Source organism: Atta colombica, unplaced genomic scaffold (assembly GCF_001594045.1).
Source record: "Atta colombica isolate Treedump-2 unplaced genomic scaffold, Acol1.0 scaffold172, whole genome shotgun sequence".
Taxonomy (NCBI): domain Eukaryota; kingdom Metazoa; phylum Arthropoda; class Insecta; order Hymenoptera; family Formicidae; genus Atta; species Atta colombica.
The window spans coordinates 169,110-192,904 of NW_017259263.1; the positions used below are offsets into that span (position 1 = coordinate 169,110).

Consider the following 23,795-nt stretch of genomic DNA (forward strand, 5'->3'; position numbering starts at 1 on the left):
GCTTTCAGCCTTTCTTTTAAGCCTTAAACACAATGCGAGGAATAGCGTTAGCGATAGGAATAATACGATTTCAACCTATCAGAAAGTGTATATTCCAGTGTATCTAATTTCTGACAAGTTGAAATCGTGTTATTCCTATCGTTATCGCTATTTCTTCGCATTGTGTTAAGGCTTTGTCCTTGTTTAACATTCGTAAACAACAAGGATAAAATGATATCTGGGTGCATCCGGACAACGATTCTGAACACAATCCAGCCCAAGGAATTCTTCCACCATGAGATCATCTCCGCTTTCTCTCTTTTCAAGGCAAAATATATCTATCTCATTTTAAGTGCAAAAATATTTGAGGATTTCATTCAATATGAACAAACCTATTGCTATGATTTCGCAGCTGCATTAACTGCACTTTGTTGCACTCTGCAATCCGCATTCCTCGAATATTTCATATTGAGCACAATTGAACGATGATCAAGCAGTACTAGTGACTACTAGTGAGTATTATTGAGGTTCGTGTTGATTGTGTGACATGGTGAGAAGTAGATGTTTTGGCACATTGAAGCCAAATGACAGAATGACAGGGAATGTTGATTCACATTGATTCGCTCGCAGTTTAATTATGTCCACTACGGAAACCTCGCTGTAAAAAAACGCTACAACATGTGCGACAATATACGAGGCAACCCATTTGCCGGATTATTTTCTACAGATAATGATGCTGTATCATTCTCTTCGCAGCATACGATTGGCAATGAAGCCAATGATGCAGATTACGTGGAACAATCGTTGGACGCGATTAAAGACAAATCTGAGAATGCGAAATCTACGAATTTTGATGACAAAGTCGATCAACTTGTGGCACATGTGTTCGGTTTAACGTTACGTCGAGATAACAATAGTTGTGCGCAAAGCTCTCTGGTGTATATTGACGCTGACTCGATAGAACATGCCGTTTTCGAGCGTCTGATGTTGCCAAATCCTAAACCTAAAACGCAGGATGTGGATAGTCATGTTGTTGAAACACAGGTTATAACTTACCTGTATGAATGCTATTGTCGTTTAAAGCACTATCAAATAAACAGTGATCTCGAAAAAATTATAAGAAATGCTTGTCAAATTGTACTGCAAAATGCCAACACAGCTTTACAAGAACCAGATTTGTTTCAGAATCAAGAGGTATTATATTTTTTTTTAATCTTTAGAGAATGAGGGAGTCTATTTTTTAAACCTTATATTTAAATCTTACAACTTTTTCTATAATGAGTCGATAGTTGAAAGTCCTAAACAATCCTAAGTCTTAATGTGAAATTGGCCAATAGTCAACTTGTACAATTGAGCTAACAATAAGACTGAGTTAAGACTTCTGATTATCAATTATCGACTCATTATAAAAAACTTAGTTAAGTAAGATTAAGTCCTTTTCAGCAAAAGACACAGCTGACAGTATAACATAGTGAATTGTTGTTTTTCATTGTTAAATAAAGGTGAAATCATCATTGTATATGCTGTCTTTGAATTATTAATTATGATTTATTATGTTCCTTGCTTCAAAATATGACATTATTTCAGTCACTATATTGGCCTTTTTATTTCCTTTAAAGATTGACACTACAATAATTTCAATTAATATAATTTATATTTATTAATATTGTTTATTTTTATTATTGTAGATGAACTTTAGTCGCACTTGGTTTAATGTACTCTACATCTTTTTCTAATTTTTAAAATTAAAGAAGATAAAAAGTAAATTAAACACAGATTAAAGTTAATCTTAGAAATAGGTCTAAGATCAATTTATGTTAAATTAATAAAGTATATATTGACAATATACTGTTATTAATTCTCGTACATTTTAATTATTGCAGGTTCACAGCCAATTTGTTGCTTTGTTTACGAATGATGCTATGTGCAAGTCAGAATTGTTATTATTTATTAATGGCATAGTAGAAGAATTGATAGTCACAAATAAAGAAAGCGATGTAGAAGACATAATTACAAAATCATTTTCTCCTGTTCTTGATATTATTCATAAGGAAGCAGCTCAGAGCAATCTGTTTACTTTTCGCCAACAGTGGTTTGCTCTATTGAATGCATTTTCTACTATTGATCCATTGGCAAAATTGATAATTCATCATAGCACACCAAAAAATAATCAGGGTTGTGCATATTCCGACACATTATTGGGTGCACTCTTCAACATAAGCTGTTTACCAAAAACACCTAAAGATCCATATAATCTCTTCGATAAACCTTTACAGCAAGTACGGCGATTTTTTTTTTTTTTTAGTCAAATAGTTTTTTAAGCTATGCGATTATTGTTTTATATTATCCAAATGTCACAGTCAAATACGGTCATGGAGGGTACAGTATGGACAACGATGGACAGTTTAAGTGAAGCTCTACACAAGGTTTTTCATTCCTTGTTGAGATGTTCGACGAACGTTCGTCACTTGACTTTGCAATGGTTGGGTAATTGCCTCCACGCGAATGCAAATAGAGGAAAACTTTGGAACTCTCATATGGAGATGGGATTACTAGGGGTACTGTGCGTGTCGGATGGTTTTATGCTGAATGTGGGCAATGTACTGTTACGACTTTGTCAACCATTTTGTGCTAAATTGAATGATGCTAAAGTACCGAAGATAGATCCTACATACTGTAGTGCAGAGGTTGGTTTTCCAAGATTTTAAAAAATATGATACAATACTTATATTCAATATCACTTATATTCTATTTTTCTTTTGAGAGACAATCAGCACAAGTGTTGTTTTATCTTTATTATTTATTGAAATGTCAAAAAGTATAAAACGACGATTATGTCGATTTCTAAAAAGAAAGTAGCCTTAGTGTTTCAAATGTTAGTTTAAATGTGTCTAAGTCTGAATACTTTATAAATAATAAAACTGATACATACTGATACATACTTATTAATATATGTAATAAACAAATAAGTTCTAATTTATTTTAGCAATTCACCTTATATTCCTTTTACACAAATTTTGATTCTCTGATACACGATTATACTGATATTGGTATCGAATCTGAGATTTATTAATCATAAATCAATCGCTCTCACAGTTCTCACATACAGTTATCCTTCTGGTCGCATTTTTTAGGCAAATAATGAAACTGAGAGTCTGCAACGTGGTATACATATGAAAGGATTAAATTCAGAAACATGTTTAATACCAACTCCAGAGGATGAAAGTCGACCAATGTCAGATTCGTTCGGATTTATAACAGAGTGCTTTTTCCTTACACATCGTGCATTAGATCTTGGTTACAGAGTTATCCTGGACAAATTTTTAAAGTAAACAAATAATTGATTCTATAATTTTTAAATATATATCTATTCTCTCTCATGTTTAAACATTATCATTTTTAATTCTACAGAGCAAATCAAGATTTGGCTAGGATACAAAGAGCTTACAACGATGCTCGAACTGGTGGCAGTTCAGAGGTGCTAGAACTCATATCACAACGAATGGAAGCTGAGATGATAAAGTATAAAGAATATTAATGCACATTTTTAATTCTCTTTATATTTTTATAATTTTACACACACACACACACGCACGCACACATACACACACACACACACACACACAACACACACACAACACATAGTATTCAAAAAAGGCCGAGACTCCGGATTTTCTCGGAAGGCGCTTTTCAAAAAAATGTTTCAAACAAAAGTTGTAGAGTTTAAAAAGATCTATTTACTGATTATATCAGTCTGACCTAGAGTGGCGTCGCCAAGGTCAGGTCAAGGTCGCATTAATTTTTTTAAGTAAAACATTCTACTTTTGATTCCAAAATCTAGTAGCTGATATCAAGAGTTTTTGAAAACACTATAATTTAATTATTTTTTATCAAGTACTTTTCGAATTATGAGGCTTGAAAGTTATGGTACTGCCGGCATTAGCATTACTCAAGGTGTCCGACAACTAAAATCTCTTAAATTGTTTAACATCATGATCTGCAACATTGTCAAGATCAAGGCCATTGGAAATTGTTTCTCTTATTTTCATTTTTGCACAAGAATTCATTTTTACGTCAAATTTATAAATACCATAATTTTTAAGCCTTCCTAGGTCACTGGTATAATCAATAAATAGATCTTTTTAAACCCTATAACTTTTGTTTGAAGTATTTTTTTGAAAGACGTCTTTCGAGAAAATCCGGGATCCCAATCTTTTTTGAACACTCTATACATATATATTTTTTTTTAGGTATCTATCTCTTAAAGCGAGTCTATTAGTACCGGAAATGTTGTGTCATTTGTCGAAATTTCATGCAATGACGGCGTTTTGGTTAATACAAGTCAATTTATATGTTATAACCGAAGAAGGGAATAAACAAAGTTTCGTACCAACACATTATACACCTGTTACATTCCCGTTATCAGAAACTGTTCCAATTACATTAAGGTATGTTGTATATATATATATATGTCAAATAATAATAATTACTAATGAAATTAATAAGCATGTATCTATAGATGCATTCCTGAGTTCGTAGTAGAGAATACCATTGGATTCTTGTGTTTTTTACGTCGTTTATGTCCAAACACGTTCGAGGAACAGGGTGCGAGTTTTCTGAATCCGATCTTGACGGAAGTAAGTCAAGGTAGAACGAAATGTATTCTCGTGATTGTTAAAGTTATATATTGTTTCCTTTATTAGATTATAGTTTTGATGGAGTCTCAGCATCGTCTTTACAATCCGCATCTACGCGCCCGTTTAGCCGAAAGTCTGGAGGCGCTTTTACCAATTGTAGACGAAAATGTTGCTCCCGGGACTCCAAACTTAGGAACATTCCATAGGGAACAATTGTTTCTTATTCATCCACACAGACAGCAGGTGAATAAAGTTCTTCTTTAGCAAGAAATTCATATAGCTGATCATGCATATAGCTGATTTTCTCTCGCGTGCTATTCTATTTACAGATAATTGTCAACTTACTGCATGTGTTTGTAAGTATTGAGATGACTGGGCAAAGTGTACAGTTTGAACAAAAATTCAATTATCGTCGTCCAATGTACATTGTTATGGACTATTTATGGAAACTTGCCGAGCATCGTAATAATTTTATGTAAGGCAAATTATATTTAATCATTATCTTTGTTTGGTATTTAAAAATTCGATACCTGATAAATAAAGCTTTCATATAATATGATGTATCAGTACTTTAGCTCAAGAAGCTGAGAGCAATATGGAAGCTGTCCAACCACCTTTGTTTCTACGTTTTATTAATTTATTAATGAATGATGCTGTATTCCTCCTGGACGAAGCCTTATCGAATATGGCACAGTTGCGACAAATGCTTCAGGCTAGGTATTTTAAAAAATATGTATATCTTTCTTTCACACATTGTATAAGATTATTATTTTCTATTGTATCTGTGTATGTGTATCATATTTCTTAAATTAAATATTTTGTAATACATTGCATTAAATATTATTTTTTGTTTTTGAACAAAAGAGAAAGCGGAGAATGGAATAAATTGCCACCAAATGAACGCGAACAACAGACAGCGTATCTTCAGCATATTGGTATGATTGCTCGCTTTGATAATATTCTGGGTAGGAAAACTATACAAACGATAAAAATGTTGACTACCGAAATAAAATCAATATTTTGCCATCCAACGATGGTGGATCGTATTGCTTCTATGCTCAATTACTTATTACTGCAGTTAGTAGGACCGAATAAAAAAAATCTTAAGGTAATTTTTAGAATCTGTAAATGTTACAGTAGAAACAATTATAATTTCTATGAAATATATCTATGAAATCTTTATTTTTAGGTGAACGATCAAAAAGAATACGCATTCAATCCTGCAAATTTAGTGTTAAATATATGTGAAATTTACATTAATCTGAGTAAAAGTGAAAGCTTTACACTTGCCGTATCTCAAGATGGTCGTTCTTATAGTCCAGAATTATTTAAACTTGCAGATAATGTTCTCGGTAAGTTTTTCTATATATTTTTTTCTAAGAAGCACTTTATTTAGACCAGAAGAATCTAAAAAGTCGTGTGCATATCACAGTTCGTATCGGTGGTGTGGGAATCTTGGGAGATTTGGATCAATTTGCAAAAAGCGTGGAAGAGGCTGCAAATCAAAAGCGAGAGGAAGATGAGATTTTGACAGGTGTTCCCGATGAATTCTTAGATCCAATTATGTCAACTGTCATGGCAGATCCTGTTATTTTGCCATCGTCGAAAATAACTATTGATCGTCAGACTATAGCAAGGTATATTAGTACACAATTATATTAATACACAAATATTAATAAGTATATTAATACATAAATATATTATATACTTATAAATTAAATATTTTTTAATTCGTACATATATCATGATACAAAATTTATATATATTTTATTAAATATATTTTTCAGGCATTTGCTAAGTGATCAAACTGATCCTTTTAATCGATCTCCACTTACAATGGATATGGTAAAATCAAATGTTGAACTTCAACAGAAGATACAAGATTGGATTTCACAGAAAAAACTGGAGAAAGCATCAAAGGCTAATACATAATTTATCGTCAATTGCATCACGATAGAACAATATTAAAATTTATACAGTTTCTAAGGCAAATTGTAGATCATATGAAATACATCGATGATAATCTTACAGTTGCTAAAGTTCAGATTCATGGCAATTAGCGAATCCGTGAAACGAAAAATACATTCATATTTCATATATATTATCGTGTTTTATCGTGTGTTCGGGATTTTACTACTCGCCGACATTCGATTTGTCCACAATAAAAATAGGCAAGTAAAAAAAGCAATTTTGTATACATTTGCAATGTAATTATGTACAGGGTTATAAACAAGTTTAGAGTTATGACAGTGTAATATCAATAATTACTGGTTGATATAAAATATTATTCATATACATAGATGCCACAGATGATTTTAAAAATCACTGCATTAAAAAAACGTAATTGTATATTTCATGTACTGTGTAGAATAAAATGTGTTATTTATGAACATTTATGAATATTGCCTACAATTATTAAAACTGCATTAATTCCTATAATTTAATTCTTATATCATTTTTATAAAAATATTGTTTGATCGATCACAATTGTCTTTTTTCGTGAATAATGTAATTTTTTATTTTGACTAATATAAAAAAAATTTAATTCTTATATCATTTTTAGAAAAATATTTTGCATCTATAAACATTTCGCGAGATCATCAAAGTTTGTAATAAACCATTGCGCGCGTGATTTTACATTTTCCCTAATTACATTTCCTCCAAATCCTAGAACAAAAATACATCTGTTAATGATAATTAAACAGATCATAATTTATGATCTGCTTGATTATCATTATTGCACAACTACCATTATTTTGAAATACGAGTGTTGCGAAACATCGAGAGACAATTTTTTTCAAGCAATATTATACACACCTATAAATGCGTCCGCTGGCGGTGATGCTTCTAAATCTGTTGAGCCATCACCGATATGTACGACAATCTTGAATCCTTTTTCCTCCTTAAGATGCCGTATTACTTCTCCTTTACCACCACTTTTAGAAGTTGGTTGAGTCTCGTCAAAGCCAGCATATTCTCCTATGACATTTGTATGTATGAATATATATTGTACATTCAAAACAGCTATAAATATGCTAATGCATACCCGTGAAATAAAATTTTAATCTATTAGCATAAATATTCTCAGGTGGAATGTTAAGTTTAGCAGCAACTGGTGTGATAAGACAGCGGAAACCACCAGAGACAAGAAACACTTGCTTTCCACGAGCTTGTAAAGTAGACACCAACTCTCTGAAATATGTATTTAAAAAATTGTTAAAATTGTAAAAGTACACAAATCTTCATTTATTCATTTCTTTATCTTGAAAATCTTACTTGATACCAGTGGTAAGTGATGGCTGATGTATATTTAAAAACTCCTTAACTTGTGTTAAACTTGGATTTATGATTCCCAGTCTTATAGATAAAGATTGTTGAAATGTCATATCACCTTGCATAGCCCGCTTTGTTCTGAAAAATTTTCGATATTTTTGCATCGATGAAAGATGTGAAATCTGGCATCTTATTGCGTGCAAGATTCCAGGTACAAAATCATAATAAAATCAAAGTTGACATCAAGATGAAGTCATTTTAAGAAAAAAAAAGACAAAATAAGGAAATTGTACAATTCAGTGATTTGTTTTCCTTTCCCACAGAAATTAGCTAGTTCATCGATAGCTTCCTCGGTTATAACAGTGGAATCTACATCGAATGTTACAGCATCCGCAGTTCTCCATATATCTCTTATTTGATTCGCACTTGTCATCTAGAAGAATAATAAACAAAGAAAAGGGAAAAATTAAATACAAGAAAACATACAAGTTTTGTGTTTTGTGTTTTGTTTTTGTACTTTTAAAATCAACTTGTAAGTTGGAAGAAAGAAACGGAAAGTCAAGATTGTACTTTTCATAATGGACGATACAAAATTTCCGCCAGAACCGTTTCGTCCTGCATGCACATCCGGAATATTTGTATGCATAAAGACTCGAGTTCTCACGTGATGTCATATGTCGTATTGTGACGTTCATTTATCGACGATTGCATGTGTGCGTCAATTGCGACACAGAGACTGTAATCTAACAGAATAGCAATGACCGATTATCATACTTGCGTCATACAGAGAAAAGCAGAAAAGAGAAAGATCACACGAGTATAAACATGTGCATGGAACACGAACGTTTTACCACCTGAGTGTAGACTTCCGTTTACATTCAGAGAATAAGAAGTGTGATGAAATAAAACAATAAGCAATAAGAAGTCTGATGAAATAAAACAAATAAATAAAAAAATGAATAAATAAAAAAAGAGAAAATAATAATTAGAAATTTAAAAAACTCAATATAAAGGCAATTTTTTAAGTAGAAACAATTTCCTTTTCTTTAAATTCATCTATTATAGTTAGTACAGGGTCGCGTTAAAAATCTTCATCTAAAATAAGAGGATGCAACTTATTGTTTTAATCTTGTTATTTACATGTTAAACAAGAATAAAATAAGATCTGTATGTGAAATTTCTGAACGCGCAACTCTATGATATTCGATTTGAATCGGCTAGATTTTTATTCGAAGGCTTCTAATCATGCACATTGCAAGAATGCGATCGCGAAGAATGAAAATTACCTTGTCGACACCGGCGAGATCGGTAGGCCACGATAAACACAACGGACGGCAACGGCGAACCAACTGTGTGCTACCGCAATACTGTCGTGGCAGGAGGAAGTGGAAACTGTGGTAAATTTATCGCGCGATCGACCATGCAGTTTCATAAGCTATCTCGTAATCACGCGTAATTGTTGGCGGGGGATCGAGCACACTCGAGTTCGTTGAAACTTGTTTTTCGATCCTCCTCATTTATGACAGATTTACTTTTGTTTTTCTGTGATAAGATATTACGCTCATAATTGCTCAAATCTCGTGCAAATAATTGAATCTCTCTAATTAAACATTCAGTCTCATATTCTTATTAGGAAATTCGGATTTATAATTGCTTTGAAAGTACATTTGTTATGTAACTGCTGTAAAAAATGACAAACAATCATTTTCTATAATTTTCTTTGTTGAGGAAGTTATAGGGAATGGAAAGTTACTTTTTAAAAGTAACGTTAAAGTTACCGTTACTTGAGAAAGTAACTTTTCGTTATTTTTCCGTTACTTTTTAAAAATCGACGACCGCCAATCATAACGGTCGAGCCTTAGGGCTTTCTAATCTCAAGCATGCCGTAAAAAATTTCTGCGTAAAATTATAATTATATTATAATGAGAATTTTAAGACTCCCCTAATAATAGTTGTAAATGTCCACGCGTTTGTAAAAATTTGCAATATAAAAATAAAAATAATTTCTTGATTTATAATTATAATAGATTTTGTGGAAGTACAATATATATGTGTATAGGAACGATAATATGACATTTCGCATTATATATTTTATTATACATTTAACAGCAATACGCGAAAAATCACTGTTATATATTGCATAGATAATATTACTGAAATTTGGATAACAATTTGGATAAAACTAAAATTTGGATAAAAATTTGTTATATATTACAGAAAATATTCAAAATATCCTGCTATTTATGTAATTTTCCATATAAAATAAGATATATTTATACAATAAAAGCAAATTTACATAATTTTTGTGGAATTATATAATTTCTGTAAAATTGCATGATTTTTTATATTTACAGGCCTAATTATGTAATTTTTACATCTATTTATATTAAACGAGCAGAGTTAAAATATGACCGATAAACAAAAACATATATTTTATTATTCTACGATGACTTTTACAGAACATTTCGAGCTTTACTTAGCCTCCTCAGCATAAATTCAATTAACTTTCTGCTTTTAATAAAATATCACAAATTAAAATGGTGAAATCTAAACGAAATATTTTATTTATCCTTAACATATTGCTATCATTTAATATATAATAGACCTTGTATTTTAATTTGTTATTGTTTAGCATACGTGTGTAATAAAAATTAATTATTCATTGAAAAAACACGTGTTACCTTCGCCAAAACCTAATGACCAGTCGTAATTCTGTCATAACTTTTTATATCATCATCATCATCATCATCATCATCATCATCATCATCATCATCATCATCATCATCATCATCATCATCATCATCATCATCATCATCATCATCATTGATAATTATTATCGATTATCTTAATATTCTCAAGCATTCAATCATTTATTAGATTAGGGGCATAATTCCATAATTGTCTTTACACGCCTACTGACAGTTGTCGGTTTCGTTGCGCAGATATTTTATATGATGAAAAATTGGTGCAACGACATCGACAACTGTTGGTAGGCGTGTAAAAACAATGAAATCACGCCAAATTAGATTGATAAAACATCAACAGTTGACAATGTCGAAATCAACATAGATGATATATCGATTGGTGATAACAGGACAAATTAAGTTTCGACATTTTGTGTGTAGATGGCACCGCTATTGAAATAGAATGGCACATTCGAATTGTTTGGAGGAAGAAAAGTCCGTAATGTTTTTATCAGATTTTTATTTTTGGATATAATTCGAGAGGTAAACTATAGACATTCGATACGATATTATTGGATAATTATAATTTTTCCTTTGTTTCTTCTATAGATAAAGAATGTGTTCCATGAATAAATATATTCGATTTATACTTATATCATACGTTCGCAATTTATAAGTAGCCGTAATTCTTAAAATTATATTGATTAACAATGTGGCGACAAGAAAATTAAAAAATCTTAAAATTAAGGAGGATTTGAAGTATCAAATTTTCATCATTAACCCTATCATTAACTCTAGAATAAACTATTCATAAATTTGACGATAAATTCAAATTCAGCTCTAATTCTATTAGAGTTAAAAGTTAGACCGGTCAAATGAGTGATACAGTTTCATATATTACAGAAGCTGGAATAAATATTTTATGTCTGTATTCATAGTCAGACTTTGTACTTAAGACTTCCTTAAATTTATCTTTAGATGCTCAGTCAATGAAATAATTCGTAGGATATCTGAAGATAATTAATTTAAGGAAGCTTTATAAGGCCTGACTATGAATATGGACATTAGTCTCCAAGTCCAAACAAATTTCGAATATATATAGTCACATATATGTACAATTTCAATGAAATATTTATAAATAAAGTTTTTTTTTGCTTTTTGTCAAAGGAGCTCAGATTCTGTACGAAATTTAAGAAATAGAAGATAAAATGGACGCAATTAATCTAGGTTAAATGTAATAAGCGGCGCTTTCCACTTAACAGTATGGAATAAGTAGTTATAGACACGATCCTTCGAGAATGGTCTCTTAAGCAAAGAAATCTTTAATCGTGGGTGCATGAGCGCGAAGCGTCGCGACGCTTCGTCGTGGTGCGCATTCTCCGACGCAGATATGCTGGGCGCCGAGCGCCGAGCGCGAAGCGGAGCCACCGAGATGATCGCGCGGGTTGCGGCCAATAGTTTTCGCTCTTCAACGCCCTTGTCGCGATGGGTGGCCGCTCCGTAAGTTTTAATTTGGCGGTCCTCCTCGCTGCATGTGGTCTGTTGATAGCCGACGATATCGGCGATGCTGCTGATGGACTGATCAACGATCCGCGTTGTTCGCCATCGTTCAGCGTGATCCTCAGCTTGGAGAGCAGCGTTGACGGCGTTACGGCGTCGCGACTTTTGGAAAACGGCAGCTTTTTCTACGATGGCATCGTCTATCCGGCCGAACTGCGCTGGACTGACGGCAATGTCACTTATGGTTGCATTTGCAGATTACGCAGTTGTATCAGGAAATGCTGCCGAGATGATGAGGTTCTCCGCAATAAATCGAACAATTCCGAGATATGCCAGAAAATGCCTCGGAACAATACGGAGCTGATAACCGAGATGCCACATTTACGTCTATCGAGGAAGCAAATGACCAAGGAGATTCAACACATTGAAAATCTGAAGAACCATTTCTACTTGGTGCAGAATAACGTCTGTCCTCCTGGTCAGAAATATTACACTCTCAATCCCGATGACGACAGTGACGAACAGATTATTCTCCAGGCGAATGGCAGCTTTGTAGATACTACTGGGAAGATCTCTCCATTCTGGAATTATTGCATTGATTGGAAGATGACCGTCGATCGAATTGGCGTCTTGGTTTGCTATATGTCGGAAGAGGAAGCAAAAGATTTTCATTATCATGTGGGCATCATAGTGTCCATTCCATTCCTCATTGCCACTTTCTTGGTGTACGCAATTACTCCAGAGTTGAGAAACCTCTACGGCAAGACGCTCATGTGTTATGTCATCTGCTTAATTATCGCCTATGTCTTCCTGATCTTGGCCAACTATATTTACATGTCTCCAATACGCGTGTTATGCTTCAGCACAGGTAAGCAGCCTCTTTATGTAATACTTATTCGTTATTTCTAACAATCAACACTCGTAAGTTGAACTGTCCGCAAATATTTTTCTGTAATCGTGACGGAAAACTTGTTACGATTTTAGTAGAGTTGAAAAATTATTATGTGACATTATTACTTTGTATGGAACGTAAGAAAGACTGATAATCACATCTTACTGTGTGCGAAAAATAATTAAAATGATAATCTCGTACAAAGTCAATGTATGTCAATGTTTAAATCACAAATCTCTCTACATTTAATTTCGCGTTACCTTATTTTTTTTCGTCGAAATGATAATCATGGGAATATTATCTCACGAGAGAATCTACACGAATGCGAATAATAAAATAGATTACATTATGCGTTAATGAAATAATTACTATAATGTAATAATTATTAACATTCTACTTATGGAGTTAATTATTATTTCCAGGAGAGCATTATTAATGCTAGCAACTAACGAGTAAATTTATTATAGTTCTTTTTAAAAAATGTCTGATCATTTTTGAGCGAGAATAATCGATATTAATATTCAATATTAATTTTTTAACATTGAATATTAATTATAATAATAAAACTTGATATTATAAAAAAAAAGATATTTTTAAATTTCTTACTATACTATTTTAACTTTTTATATTTAGATTTTTATTCATACTGCTTTTAAAAATAATTATCATGAATAAAATTATCATTGTCAATGCGAAAAAGATACATCACGAATTTATATTTATGGTCGCGAAGTTGGATGCTTAGTCATCAATGAGTTGATTAACTCGTATATATTAATCGATAAAACAGAAAAGAAGAAAATTAAAAATAAGAAATATATAGAAAATAAATAAAAATATATAATAAAAAAAATATATACTATATAATATAAATATGATATACACATAAAGTATACGTATAAAGAAAAAATGTAGATTTAGATACATAAAAGATTTTTCCTCTTTAATAAACGTTTAAAAGAAGGAGACTTTATATTAAATATTTTTTATAGATTTATAAAAATGATGATTACAAATTCATAAGATTTGTAGAGATTAGTTACTTTACTTTATAATTACACTAATAAACACATGTACATATTTTATTACGTATAAATAAGTATAACATTGTATTCACCATCAATATGAAGCATAAGTCGTATGAATCAGCATGCTTTTTTCTGCACGCGCGATTCCGATATCTCTGTGATTAGTGATGATGTAAGAATCATATACTACATTTCCTGAATTTAATCCATGTTATTTTGAGGAAAATATGATTGAAAAGGTCCTTTCAATGAGGAAAGTCGGGATCAGAACTAAGAAATCTGAACTAAGGATCTATTGGCGCCTATCTAGCCATGATTAGCTTCGATTTCCCGTAAAATAAATGTTAATGATCCTTCCACTGAGTACGATGTGAGATACGGACGATAAGTACAAACCGGTTTTTTGCGTGTTGTATATCTTCACATTGATCAAGCATCATTGCTTATAGGGTGGGATAAAAGAATACATGAATAACGGTAAAATATAATTATATTATCTTTGGATTTTCAATCACTTATTTTTCTTTTAGGGTATTTTACTTTAGGGTAATAAGATCGAGAAAATATTAGCTGTGAGAATCACAAGAAGTAAAATTTTTTTCTACGCCTGTACTATCAATTAATAGCTTCTTGAGATAAATCTTTCGGCTGTATATAAAATAGCATCTGATACAAATTGAAATTTTTGTTGCTCGTCGTCTAATCATTTGTAAATCTATTCTCAGTTTTCGTAACCCTGCCGAAAATATAATGGTTCTCCATTGCGGAGCGTAAAGTATCTAAACGTTTAAGCTTCTAAATTTACGTTGCTACTGGATTGGTCAAGCTACTATCTGTAGACTGTACTGATTTATCAATGAATCTTTTTTTTCGAACCGCCCTATATACATGGCTTCGCAGCAGGTAGGCTGCTTGTCTAACGTAGTCGGCTCGTTGTCTGGTAGTCTCGTCCGGTTACTCGCGCGAGTGTACACATTTCTCGTGCGCTCTTCTCCTACTTCATCCGTCGCCAGGAAAAGTCGCGGCAAAATGGAAACATAGTGCTAATTTTATCGAATCCATCGAGATAATTGAAAGTCAACGCAATCGTTAGTGATAACAGTGCTATATTTGAATCCGGATGAATTTTTTATGTTTCGATTTGCTTAAGAAGAAAGAAGAAAGAAATCTTGCAATAATTTTACCACCGCTCGCGTTTATTTCAATCTCTCCGACAAATTTTATTGCATAAGTCAATACATCATTATCAACTCAATTGATAATAACTTATTTAAATATACATCCCTTTTCAGTCATTTGAATTATTGATCCTCAGAATAGTATTCGCAGTATACAATAATTAAATATTTTTGTAACATAGCAGGTAAAAATATTTTTCACATAAACAAGTTGCTTATTTAACAAATAACATTGGATATTATTTAATAATAATATTGGATAATCGAGTGTTTGTACTATAATATTAACTTTAATATTATCAAGTAATTTAATCGTACAAATATGTCGCTTATGTAGATACTTTGAGATCATCATTTACATATTTATGTGGTTAGATGGTGTACATTTCATGAGAGCTATATACATTTAAATGCAAATCTGTATATTTTAGTTATCAGTTAACATCTCATTAATCTTTTTGCTTAAAATCATAACTATAAAGTAGCAATAATTAAACGAATAAAATTTTATTATCTTAATATGCAGAATATAATTATATTAGTAATATGGGAATAATATTTAAATATGTTACAAATTATATTTGTAATATATTTACTTATGTAACTGTTTATCCATTTGTAACATATATCTGTGAATAGTATGCTTTTTGTAAATAACTATATCTCATGTAACCAAGGATGTGTTGTAACCACATGATATCTTAAACACTGATTAAAGTTCACACCCTTCTTTATCACTTTTACTCGATTGGTTCAACAATTCACGCACTGAACACAGCGAGATATAATAAGGTTAATGTAATAAGAGATATGATTGGCTATATTTTATTATCATTTTATGGGACAAAGAGAGAAAACTTACCGTATTTCTTCAGAGTCATCGTGTTTTTTATCTTTCTCTTTCTCTTTTCCGCTTCATTTCTTGTGGCACTTTTGTGAGTAAGCTTCCGCACGGTGATAACATTGAGAGGCGGTGACGATAATTATTCAGTTGCTGTTTAGCAGCCTCATTAAATTAGTACATAATGAAACGGCATCTGAGAACAGCCCTGTTCATCGCGTTTCACGCGGTCTTGATCGCGGCTGTCACTTTCGAAAGCGATCAGGTAAAGCAAGAGCCAGAGGAATCAAAATGGAAGGAAAATTTTATCGTCCCTCATGTTTATCTGGAGGTAGAGATAATTCCAAGTTCAATTGCATATTATGTTGTACTTGGAATTTCGATGAGATATTAATTCGTCGCTTTGCTAATTATAATACTTTGCGTATTATAATACTTTGCTTACCTTAACGACATTTAATGCTGATTATGATGACTGATAATAAATTTTCAAATAATATAGTATTCAAGTATTCGTGAAATAATGACCACAGACGATTACTAATTGTGTGCCGTAATTAATCAAGATTTTCAAAAAAACTTGCGAATTAATTTGATTAAATGTGTAAATGCAAATAATCTAGATGAAATATGTGGAACATTTATACATTTATAGATCAGAAGTTGCTTAAATATTAATCTGCTAATGAATTACAGTAATTTGTTCATCTCTGATTGATTAATTCACATAGTGGCTTGGACTTAATTATGTTCTCTATTAACTGTAATTGGATGTAATACGCAGAAAGGAATCAACATCAAAAAGTTGAGTAATATTCAGATAGTAATGAGAAAAATTCTACAGTAGCATGTGTGGATCTAAAAATAAAATAATTTTGTTAATTGATTGTATTATGCATAACTCGCAACATCGACTATATAATATTTTTAATAAAATCTAAAAAATGGCATTTGGTTCTTCTTTGTTCATGTCCAATCGTGAATTAACATTATTTGTCTTCGTTTCCTCTGGCTCTTTACTCCTAGAAAACGATTGGCATCGATGGTGACAGCTCCGGGAAGCCCCGCATGTCGCTATGCTGTCGTGTCGGTACTTTCCTCAACGGAGACAATTGCGTGGAGGCCACCATGAACGGGACGGAAGCGGTACAATTGCCAGTGATCTACGAAATGGATCTTATATTGGCGAATGTCACTGCAAGTGACAAATATTTTGATTTTATAATATGGAATCCATGTGTTGGTATGAAACGATATTCTTTGAATCCGCGTGTATACAAGGACGACGAATGGTACCTACTGTCTAATGGCTCCATAATACTACCTCTGTCTGAAGAACCGGAGGAACGTCTCCTCGATTATTATCAGTACTGCCTAGCGCGGGTGGAAAGTTATGAGTATCCGGAATATATGGTATTCTTCTGCGACGAAGCGATCGAAGACGACGACGGGATCATATATTCCTACGGGATGCTCGCATCCGTCCCGTTCCTGGTCATCACATATGTTATCTACTGGTTACTGCCCGAGCTGAGGAATCTGCATGGTCTGACATTACGCGGATACGTCGGCTGTCTAGCGATGGCGTACAGCATATTGGGGGTGTTGCAACTGACACCACAGGAACAAATCCCAAACGACATCTGCATCACAATCGGTATATCTATAGAATGATGCGACTTCTATTAATTCGTGTTATACATAAAGAAGATTAATGTTAACTTGCAATTATTGAGCGGTGGAATTAATTTCTACAGGAAACGTCACTGTTATCAGTTCGAAATATGATAATTTTTTTATGAATTGTTTATACACATACACACACACACGCGCGCGCGTGTGTGTGTGTGTGTGTGTATTCATATCATATGTTATACATAGCATAACTTCTGTAGACCACGTCAGACCGGATGGAACGTGGCTTTAGAAATCTTACGAATTAATAAGATATCTGTTTAACACGAGTACATGACAACTTTCTAAATGCTCTCGCAATATCTGTGCTTTTCTTGTAAATATCGATATTTAAAAACTTGTTATAATATTTACAGTTCACTATAACATGTATATGCATAAATTGTTTTATTATTCAACGAATAAGAAAATCAGTATTCTGCTTCAGTGATATACAAGAAATTAATTTATTCATTTTTTTTAGATTATATAATTAATTATACAACTAAAAGTTATTTTCTATATTTTGCTTCTATGCTTGCCTTGTACATTTGCTTTATATTTAATGTAACTTGCTTCTTTCATTCAACTAACAGAATGTATATTTCACTGATTTAATATAGAACATTTCGATACTTAAAAATTTGAAATTTATATAATATGCTGAAAATATAATGTTTAGCTCAATTGATCTAATTAGTCCAATCATCTAATTAGTTTAGAAATTATCTTAAAATCTTTAAAGATATTTTTTTAAATCGAACTACGCATTGAAAAGTAAAGTGTAAAATAAAGTTTTCTTAGACATCAATTGTAATAATTTATCTCGGTTGTCGCGAGGCGAACCGGAAGCTCGTCTTAAACCTGAGAAAATGCTAAAAGCTCTTAAAAACAAATAAACAAATGCAACGTCATGCCACACATTCTCCATATTCTCCGAAAAACAAACTATAAGACTCACTTTTAAGAAGTCTTTCCTTGTTCTATCATCTTTAGCCGAAACAGGACCTGTTTTAACGAGATGCCTTCTTTTTTATCGTTTTCTTGTGGCATGCACTTGTACGTTTGCTGCGATACTCGTTCGTCCTTCGGACAAAAGCGTCGCAGTCGCGGCTAAATCTACACAGACTGACGATATCACGTGTATCTTCGTTTCCGCAGTTTGCGATATCATTGCGGTTGTTCGATATCTGACTACGAAGTTGTTTGAAGAGAAAACCAAGACGGTTCAGTAAATTCAACGTGTCGACGATGCGTCGACAAAATCTTGCGCTTTGGTGTTACACGCTTTTATTTGTCGCCTCCTCTTCCGAGTCTTGGAGAAATTTCACGACGACAAACGACGATGTAAAGTTGATACGATATAATCTACATAAAAATTTCACCAAAAATGACGAGCAGTATGAGTTTCGCGCTAACTCCACAAATGACAACCATGAAGATAATGATTCGGTGCAATATGCGTTTCACGCACAGCGATCCGTGAAGAATCACGAGAGCGGCAATCAAATATTAATGGAACTTGGCGCGAATTCTACAAAGGCCGATGATGAGAACAACTTCACATTATACAATGGAAATTTGACGCAAGTTGAAGACACAAGCAATTTAACGTTATACGAGCTTTCTGAAAAGTTCTATCAAGATGAGAAAAATATTATTCCTTACCAGATGTGCGAGAACATTACATGCATTCCGCTTTGTTGTCCTTTCGGCAAACGTCTAAAAATAACACAAATTAATGATACTATTAAAGAAGAGTGCGTTGTTGGGCAATCTAATTATCCCTTTCCCGATGTATACGAGTATGTGATAAACGATTCGAAAAGGATACCAATTGGTAAAAAGTTGGATCAAATTTTTCCTCTGACTATTCATGATCCGTGCCAGTATCAACGTTATGTGCTTGAACCTGAAATTAGACAAAGTGACGATTATTTATTTCTTAGCAATGGCTCTTTATATCAACCAAATATCAACGAATTTATCGTTACATCATACTGCCTTGCGATCTGGCAAAATGATAAAAAATTTGATGTAACTATTTGCTTCGACCGTGAGGCTGAAGACGTCTTGGAAGAAAATAAAAGAATACCTGTCGTAGGTCTGATAATATCTTTGCCGTTTTTATTGGCAACATTCGTGGTGTATTCCATACTGCCGGAACTTTGGAACATGCATGGCTACACGCTGCGCGGATACGTCGGCTCGTTGTTCATCGCGTACACATCTCTCGTAATAATTCAACTAATTCATCAGGCCGTAATATCGAATTCCGCCTGCATCGCATTTGGTACAGCATATAATAATACAATAAATACAGCATATACATCTACTATTGTATTTTACCGTATATATTCGCATGTCAATTGTTCTCTCCCTCTCTAATAATTATATATAATATTATTATATATAATAATAAAATGGAATAAAGTTATTAAAACAATGAAATGAATATTGAGTAAAATTTAAATCTGGATGCAGAAAGTTCATTTGAAAGTTGAATAACTATCTTTTTTCCTTTCATGAAAATTAGCAAATTTTTGTGTCGTGATTTTGACGTAATATTTAAATTGAAATTGAAATAGTTTTTATTTAATAACATATATTATTTTCAAGGTTTTTACGATTTTTAACTGTCAATAATATTTTATAAATTTATAATGAAATAAACCTTATTTCAAGACTAGATCCATAATCGGTATTTTAATGCATGAGTAATAGCTGTTTATTCGACTGTTTCAGCTTTCATCATCCACTTCTCGTTTTTGGCAAGCTTCTTCTGGCTAAATGTGATGTGCTTCGACATTTGGTGGACATTCGGGTAAGCTATTAAAATATTATCGAGCCATATTCATTTCATCTGCCATCAAACATTTATTAAAGACAATCTTGTAATATATTTCTGGAACGAAATGGAACGAAGACATTTAGACTTGAATCTCGAAGATAATTATTCGTAAAACTATCCCATTTTTATATACATATAATCGATTTATATTTGATATATATTTTCAATTATAATTTGTACAATGTAATTTGATATATATATTGTATATATTTATTTATAATTGTAATTGAAACATTAATTACGGTTTAGCAAGGATAAAACTTTTCCAGATCGAGTTCTAGGTCAAAATAAATTAATTGATTCGCCAAATATTTTCACAAGCGCCACTCGACGCGATCCGGTTGTGGTAAAGAAATTTGATAATTGACAAACACTAGGGGAAATTGATAGCGACAGGATACGAATTAATATCCGGTACGTGACGACGTGCGTATGTAGCGCAAACACAGCCGAGTTAATTTTGATCTCCTTCGTTTGAACGTCGGTCCAAGAAGCTATTCGAACAGGCAATATTTGTGAACGGAAAATGTCGGTAGAGCATATCCTCAAACACTGACATTCACAAGTTGCGTGAATACGAATGTCGAATATATCCATTTAACAATGAAAACTTGTTAATGCATTCTAATTCAATTTATTAACGAAGTATTTCAACGCATTTTCTAAATGAGATTAAGAAACGATATCAATATATAAATCGTTTGTATCGTGATCAATTTAACATCCAGCAAACGAGAATGAATTGAAATGGAAATTCAGATTTTCAGAAATATTGATTCACGAATGTTAAAATGAATACTTTTCAATCCTGAATATATTTTTATTCATTTATAGGAATTGCATGGAGCATATCTCTATGCCTTTCAATCTAAAAATAATATTAGCTTTTTCTGTGCACAACACACACATTGTGAATACTATTCAATCCAAAATTTTGAATAGGAATTTTCAATCCAATTGCATCTAATTGAATCCAATTGAATCTAATTAAATTAAAAAAAGTATTCGCTATTTAAAATATGTTCAAATAGAAAAAAATTTCAATCCATTTTAATCCATTCTCGTTTTTGCTGGGCAATCAATTAATAATAATCAATCAATTTAACATTATATGAGTCATACATTTTAGTCACGTCTATGACATACGATATACTTTTACCTTTTTTTATACTATATCGTTATATACGTTCGTGTGGAATGCTATAAAGCAATTTATTATCTCTTGCGTGTCAATGAAATTTCATGATGCGATATTGTCGTGTCGCTATTTACTATTGCTGTGCGGAGATAAACTGACCTGTTGTCGCCAAGCCCGTTTGGGGGTGTGACAACTGATGTGTACGCACATTGCCTGTTCTCTTGTAATCAATTACAGGGGTGTCAAGCGCGTGTGCAGTGGATCATACTTGGAACTGGATTAATTTCCTTCTTTATTGCGTATACGCATCATACGCAACATTATTGCCGTCGCGCTGTATGTCCTCGCAGAAATATGAATCATCCTTCGGCTCAGTAGGATTTTATATGTGTTTGTGACATTTTAATAATCAGCTTTTAATTTTAATTCTTTCATGTTAATATCTATTCCACTTCTCTATGTGTTCCATTTCTTAGTTCATATTTAAATCAAGCTCATTATATTGCTACAACTGAAAAGAAAAGATCATTAACTTATGCAACTAGATCATTTTATATAAAAATTTGTATTTAAAAAGATTGCGTTTTTTATATATATTATATGACTGTGTTCACTTTGGCGTTTACAACGCTTCGTTTCATATTTATTGTTTATTAAATATTAAACAAAGACAATTGATGCTCACAAGCGCTGTAAGCGCCAAAGCGAACACAGCCTATAACATTTAAATTTAATTGTCCAAAGAACCACCTATTGAATTGAGATTAGTAGTGTTGAAAGACATCTTTGAAAGTTAGGGGACAATATTTCATATAGCTTTTTATATAGCTTTTAGAATTTATAAATGATCTTTTTTTACCTTTCTTAAATAAATAAATATAAAAAATTAAATTTGAAATAAAAAATTTTTAATTATCAATACATAATCATAGTCACTTATATAGCTTATAAAGTAACTGAACAATATTTACGCATTGAACATATTTACGGGAAATTATGCGACGGGAAACTTAAGGCGATAGTTATTTTAATGTGCATTTGGCCATTTGCATAGCAACTTGTTCTACTTGTGGCTGGCTCAATGTGATAATATGTAAATCATATTTTACAGAGGATTCCGTTCGTTACAAGGAAGCGTAAAACAACGAGAGAGAAAAAAATTCATTATATATTCGATTTACGCGTGGGGAAGCGCTTCTCTTCTTAGTATCTTTTGTGCCATCATGGATTTCGTTCCCAGCGTGCCAAAGGAATTGATTCGACCGGAAATTGGTGTCACAAAATGCTGGTTCAATAGTAAGTGAATGTTTACTGATAGTACGATAACGAGTTTCATTAGAACCGTGCTCAAGTTTAATTCATTAGAACTATATTCAAATCTGAAAATTGTCTAAATTAATACTTACAAAATACGATGTTAATGCGAAAAATTAATTTTCAGCGGACGAGGCGAGGGCGTTATATTTTTATGGACCCATGAGTGTCACTGTCATCTGCAATATTTGTTTGTTTATCTCTACAGCATTAAAAATTGTGCGTCACAAGAAGGACACAGCTCATCATTTGAGAGGCTCGGAAAGCAGACGCCACGATGACAATAAACAGTGGTTTGTAGTACATAGTCTACATTTCTGCCATGATAATCAAATTAATATGATATATACCGACATATCAGTTTCCGAACGGTTTTGCATAATATCGATCGGTCCTCGTTCTCCTAAAAGATGATTATTTTTAGACGGCAACTTTCCCATGCGGTGGTTTGCTTTCATAATTACGAAATTTTTTGAAACAACAAACACATTGCTGCCGTTTCGAACGTGCGCGTAGAGATTCCTCGAGAACGTCTGTGATTCTCGAAAGAATGACAAACGATCGTGCGAATAAAATCAAAGTGGTTACCCTTATTTCATAAAAATGGAAATATCATGTCTTCAAAATTTCTTTAAAAAACTGAGCAACTTTCTTCCTTTTTATTTAAAACTTGATTATGAAAAGATATTTATCTTTAGTAAAATTGATTATTTCGAATGCTTTCATCACACACACACACACACACACACACACACACACACACACACACACACACACACACACACACACACACACACACACACACA

General features: G+C 32.5%; 3 protein-coding genes across 3 annotated transcripts in view; 2 read left to right on the forward strand and 1 right to left on the reverse strand.

Moving 5' to 3' along the window:
• Window positions 1–657: 657 nt before the first annotated feature.
• Window positions 658–6,926, forward strand: LOC108686271 (ubiquitin conjugation factor E4 A). The gene is made up of 14 exons (XM_018191492.1): window positions 658–1,173; window positions 1,863–2,258; window positions 2,340–2,666; window positions 3,114–3,307; window positions 3,391–3,501; window positions 4,230–4,427; window positions 4,499–4,616; window positions 4,683–4,859; window positions 4,946–5,091; window positions 5,184–5,333; window positions 5,481–5,724; window positions 5,806–5,968; window positions 6,049–6,253; window positions 6,404–6,926. Exons 1-14 carry the CDS (start codon window positions 658–660, stop codon window positions 6,546–6,548), a joined length of 3,090 nt encoding a protein of 1,029 aa, XP_018046981.1. The 3' UTR covers window positions 6,549–6,926.
• A 268-nt stretch (window positions 6,927–7,194) lies between these two features.
• On the reverse strand, window positions 7,195–9,256 carry LOC108686268 (phosphoserine phosphatase). Its single transcript, XM_018191488.1, has 6 exons — window positions 9,176–9,256; window positions 8,183–8,322; window positions 7,893–8,027; window positions 7,663–7,808; window positions 7,434–7,595; window positions 7,195–7,283 (listed from the first exon to the last, which is right to left on the reverse strand). Exons 2-6 carry the CDS (start codon window positions 8,320–8,322, stop codon window positions 7,195–7,197), a joined length of 672 nt encoding a protein of 223 aa, XP_018046977.1. The 5' UTR covers window positions 9,176–9,256.
• A 2,802-nt stretch (window positions 9,257–12,058) lies between these two features.
• The window catches only part of LOC108686270 (G-protein coupled receptor Mth2-like), a 12,280-nt gene continuing 543 nt past the window's right edge, over window positions 12,059–23,795 (forward strand). The window contains exons 1-6 of the mRNA XM_018191491.1: window positions 12,059–12,941; window positions 16,219–16,343; window positions 17,039–17,669; window positions 20,432–20,510; window positions 22,787–22,971; window positions 23,117–23,282. Coding sequence (XP_018046980.1) covers window positions 12,059–12,941; window positions 16,219–16,343; window positions 17,039–17,669; window positions 20,432–20,510; window positions 22,787–22,971; window positions 23,117–23,282 — 2,069 coding nt within the window. The remainder of the gene's footprint in view (window positions 12,942–16,218; window positions 16,344–17,038; window positions 17,670–20,431; window positions 20,511–22,786; window positions 22,972–23,116; window positions 23,283–23,795) is intronic.